The following is a 4,690-nucleotide window of genomic DNA, read 5'->3' as shown; positions in this document are numbered from 1 at the left end:
TCGAAGTTTGCACATATGAATGTAGTTCAAGAAATAATTCATGAATTTCACCCATAAAACTTTAAATATTAATTCTTTTTTTCAAGCCTAATTAACTTCCGACATCACAAAATATTTAAAAAATGGTTCAACCGAATGCTATAACTTTTAGTTCGAACTTGTATACATGTTAAAGAAACTTGACTACTTCAATTATGACTATTTAACGTATTTATTTAATACTAAAGATAATAAATATGGAAAAAAAATCTCTTGATTTACTAAAATGAAATATAACAAAGTAAAATGAAACAAAGGAGTATAAACTAAGCCATTTCTTTTCTTTAAAACATAATAAAGTGAGTCATACAATTACCAAGGATAATTAAAAGATCACTTCCTAGATACTAGTTACAAAAAGAGAGGGGAAAAAAGACATCTTTTTTCTTTCTCCCTCTAATGACTACTCTAATAATACACAAAATCAATTAGATTTCATATTCTCTCTCTAGAAAGGAATAAAATAAGATATTGTTTGATGTAGAGGACTCACATATTTTCCCCTCCTTCTCCTTGTGCCTTCTTCCTCTCTTTTTTTTGTCTCCTTGTCTTTCTTTTGCTTTTTTCTCTTCTTGTGGGCACCTGATTCTATTGTTACCTTTTTTTTTTGCTTTTGCCTTGTCAGAAATTATAATGATTTCAAAATGAGTACTAATAACTTATCTGCATGCAATTTTATTTTATTTTATTTTACTCTGAAGGCCTTCCCAAAGTGAACTCCAAATTAGGCTTCTTTGGACTTGTCTCTGTTATGCTTGAAGAGCTCACTTCTCCTGATAATCTATCATAGCTTAAACATTTTGCTTCCAAATCTATATGCTGATTTTTCACTGTTTTCTGGATAAATTAACAAAAAAGAGTGAATCAATATATATGAAAAAATAATAATAGTACTATATATACACAATGAAAAATGTGTGAATAAAGGGATGAAAAAATAATAATAGTACTATATATACACAATGTAAAATGTGTGAATAAAGGGAGTAAAAGAATAAGCACAGAGTCTGGTGCACTAAAGATCCAGCTGTACATCGGGTCTAGGGAAGGGCCGGGTGACTAGGAGGAGTACAACAATTATTACATGATGGAAATAATATAACATGTAATTGTTATTCTTTATAGTATTCCATCCATATTATAGAAATTAATTATTACCTAATCTAAGCAATATATTATAGTGAAATTATTAAAAAGACATCTTTTTTAGCTAGGAAAGAGTTCCTCACTTTAGTTTACAATGGCTTTTGAAAATGAGTTATGTCTTATCTTTTGTAAAAGCTTGAAATCCTTTCTATGTCATTCTACTTTTATTTACGTTATAATCATAAGTCAATCCAAATTACTATACGGATTTAACTTATATACATTCACTATTAACAGTAGTATCATTTTTAACATGTTATATCAGGTTGTCCGTCTCAATTTCTAAATAACTAACTAGTCGTTTCACTTATTATGAATTGTAACTTTGTAGCTATCTTTTTGGTTAATTATTATGATTTATATATATAACTTTTATTTCAAAAAATTTAAAGCTTCTCCACTATGTATGAATTCACGATCAAAAATTTAAAAGTCTGAATCTCGAAATTAAGTTGAGTAAATTATAGTACCTCAAGAGATGGGATGTTCCCAGGGTAGTCACCATGTTTGCCATGCAGCTGCCAACTTTCTCTGCTGCAAAAACCATAGCAATTGAATAGAATATTTTCAGTCAGTGGAAGCCATGCATGCAAAAGAAAGAAAAAGCAGACTTAAGGAAAATGAAAGCCATCTTTTTATAAATTACACTCTTATTTAAAGCTTCCTATCTTTTTCTTTTCTATCTTTCTTCACTTAAATTATGATATATGACCCCTTTTTTGCTAAAGTTGCCACCACACATGTGATGTGAAAGCCACATTAACTACTAAAAATCAAAACCAAACTTCAAGGAAGTTTCAAAAAATAGCTATAGACCTTTACCCTTTGGTACCAAATTAAGTTTAAAATTTAAATTTCTACCTATGGGACCATTTTATTACTAGCTGGATTTTATTTTATTTCAACTTTAGCACTAATTTTTAGGTCCTCTTTGAAATAGTTATGTGAGCCCACAAAATCCAAAAGAAAGAGATATGTTCATTAATTAATTCCTAGACTAATTTTGTCATTTATGGTAAACATATATTTCCAAATCTTTGAATTTCTCATATTATATTCTTCTTTAATTTAATTAATCATTTTCATCCATTGTTGCCGACAAATGGAACATAGCAATATTATAATTCCTCCCCTCTTCGGAAATTGCATAGACGCGTACACACCACCATTTCCAGATTCAAACTTGTGATGTAAGATTCAAACTTGTGATCTTACATCGGATATGTTGTTGTTCCTTTTTCTCTTTTTTTCTGATCATCTTTTAAACATACATATGCTACAACTTTTTAAGATGCTCTGGCTTACACTTTAAAGGAGAATCACTTGTCATTCCTGGCTATGATATTTTCAGCTTATAAAGTTTTAAATTCTTTTAAGATTTTCAATTGTGTAGTCTATAACTTTCATCTTTGATTCCCCTCATGACCCTTTCTTGTTTCTTTTTTAACTTCCTTTTAAGTCCATCCAAATAAAAGACCTAACAAGCCACAAATTTATTCCTTTTTTTTTTAATTAAAAAAAAAGTCCAGCCAAGTATAATAAAAATAATACTACTCAACAAAACAAATCTTATGGCCTAGCTAGTGGACACTTCTTTTGTCGAATTTGTTAACTTTGGAGGAATACAAATTAAGAGTTCTCACGTCATACGTGGGGTTCTCAATTTTCCTTTTGTATGTTTTCCTATCATCATTAGGATCAGAATCATAAACTATTTATAAATAAACATGTCAAGTTACACAATACTAACATTGTTTACGTGTACATGTCAGGTGTGACGAAATCAGAAATTTTAATTTACTAAGGATATTCAAGATACATGTATATTAAAAGTAATTTTTAAACAATATATACAGTATAATTTTCCGTGAACGAAAAAGGTTCTTACCTTGAAGAGTTGCTCCAAAGACCATGATAATCTATCTCTTGAAGATGCATACTATTTTTGCCTTGTTGATCAGATAAATCAGACTTTCTTGAATTTTCCATGTCAGGCATTAAATCCTCTGAAGTTTCCCCAGAAGACCCATTATCGAATACCTCAGATTGGCCTAATTAACAAATTCACATTAAAATAAATAAATTATTACTATAATTTCTTTATATTTAATTTTTTTTAAATGTTTTTTTTTAATAAAGTACAAATTAATGATATTATAAGGTGATGGATATATATAAACCTGAAGAAGCTGGAACTGCTGCTCTATCAGTAGTCTTAACCGTCCTATACATCTGCAAATATATATAATCGTGAACATTAATTTTATATATATATATATATATATATATTCAGAGTTTAAGTTATACACATTATTTATTTAAAAAGTATCTATGATTATACGTAATCTTGAAACTAAGACAAGTTACTTACTATAACGATAGTAGATTTTGACTAGACTAATGTATGTATATACTCAAGCTCTTAAGCACAAAAATACATAGTACTAGTATGCATTAGTACAGCTATATACATAGGGGAAAAAAGTAAAGAGAGAGTGGAATAGGCCTTTCCTAGTACTGTAGACAAGGTAGCTTGATGGATACAATTCTTAGTAAAGTACCTCCACATAAATCATGATGACTACCTTTTTGCTTGTGCCCCATCTACTTACCATACATGTATGTTAATATGCATGTATGTCCAGATTTTCATACATAAACACATGTACATTCACAAATTAACTTGCACACATGGAGACTTTGAGTGTGCACAAGTAACACTTAAACTTGTATAAAATTAAACAAGTAGACACACGTGTCTTACATGACATAATACACTTAAGACGCCACGTTGGACACAATTGGCTCGTAGGGTGCCATGCAGGACGAATGTGTTTATTTGTTCAATTTTATACAAGTTTAAGTGTCTACTTGTGCACACCCAAAGTTAAAGATCATAGTTGTCAGCTAACGTCAGGTTAAGGGTCATGTTTATTTATATATTATGCATTGTGATTTTACGCACTTCGACACATAAGCATATGCACAGATAAAAATATAGTTACAACTTACACACGGAAATATCAAACATTGTTAGTATTAAAGTGTACGTTTAGTGTGTTAAAATCCACAAAAATGAGATCGATATCATTGTGACATGATTGCGTTGTACTTATTTCGGATAGAAAAATAACATTATTTTATTGTGAGGATCTGTAACCTCCAAAATCCTTCTAAATTACGACAAGTCTTAATTACTACTCTAAATTTTGCTATTTGATAATCTTTATTTTCGTGCCATCTCATCCTAAAAGAATGAGATCCACGTACTATCACGTGAGATATACATTTAAAACAAATAGTTGAGGTCTGATTCTTTGCTTCTATTCATCTTCACATGCCTTAAAAGAGAGTATAGTCACTCTCTTTGTCACATCAGCATAATATAGGAGGTAAAGAAAACACGTCTAAACAGTTTAGAGTGATCTTTAGACATTCCGCACTAATTTATTAGTTATCTCATTGAAGAGTGTCTAAACTTGTCTGGCTAAGCTGCAACCCACCC

The 4,690-nt window shown here is 30.0% G+C and overlaps 1 protein-coding gene across 2 annotated transcripts in view; it reads right to left on the bottom strand.

Moving 5' to 3' along the window:
- Window positions 1–304: 304 nt before the first annotated feature.
- LOC102583062 (probable transcription factor KAN2) overlaps window positions 305–4,690 on the bottom strand; it is a 7,548-nt gene continuing 3,162 nt past the window's right edge. Inside the window, exons 3-6 of one of the 2 annotated variants that reach the window (XM_015304679.1) lie at window positions 3,366–3,417; window positions 3,074–3,236; window positions 1,656–1,716; window positions 305–876 (exon numbers count right to left, since the gene is read on the bottom strand). In XM_015304679.1, coding sequence (XP_015160165.1) covers window positions 730–876; window positions 1,656–1,716; window positions 3,074–3,236; window positions 3,366–3,417 — 423 coding nt within the window. In that variant the 3' untranslated portion in view covers window positions 305–729. Of the gene's footprint in view, window positions 877–1,655; window positions 1,720–3,073; window positions 3,237–3,365; window positions 3,418–4,690 lie in introns of both variants that reach the window. The other variant, XM_006365909.2, reaches the window with a different exon arrangement.

This window comes from Solanum tuberosum, unplaced genomic scaffold, assembly GCF_000226075.1.
Source record: "Solanum tuberosum cultivar DM 1-3 516 R44 unplaced genomic scaffold, SolTub_3.0 scf00593, whole genome shotgun sequence".
Classification (NCBI taxonomy): Eukaryota; Viridiplantae; Streptophyta; class Magnoliopsida; order Solanales; family Solanaceae; genus Solanum; species Solanum tuberosum.
The sequence above is the reverse complement of the archived record's forward strand: the minus strand, read 5'-3'. Positions and strand labels throughout refer to the sequence as shown.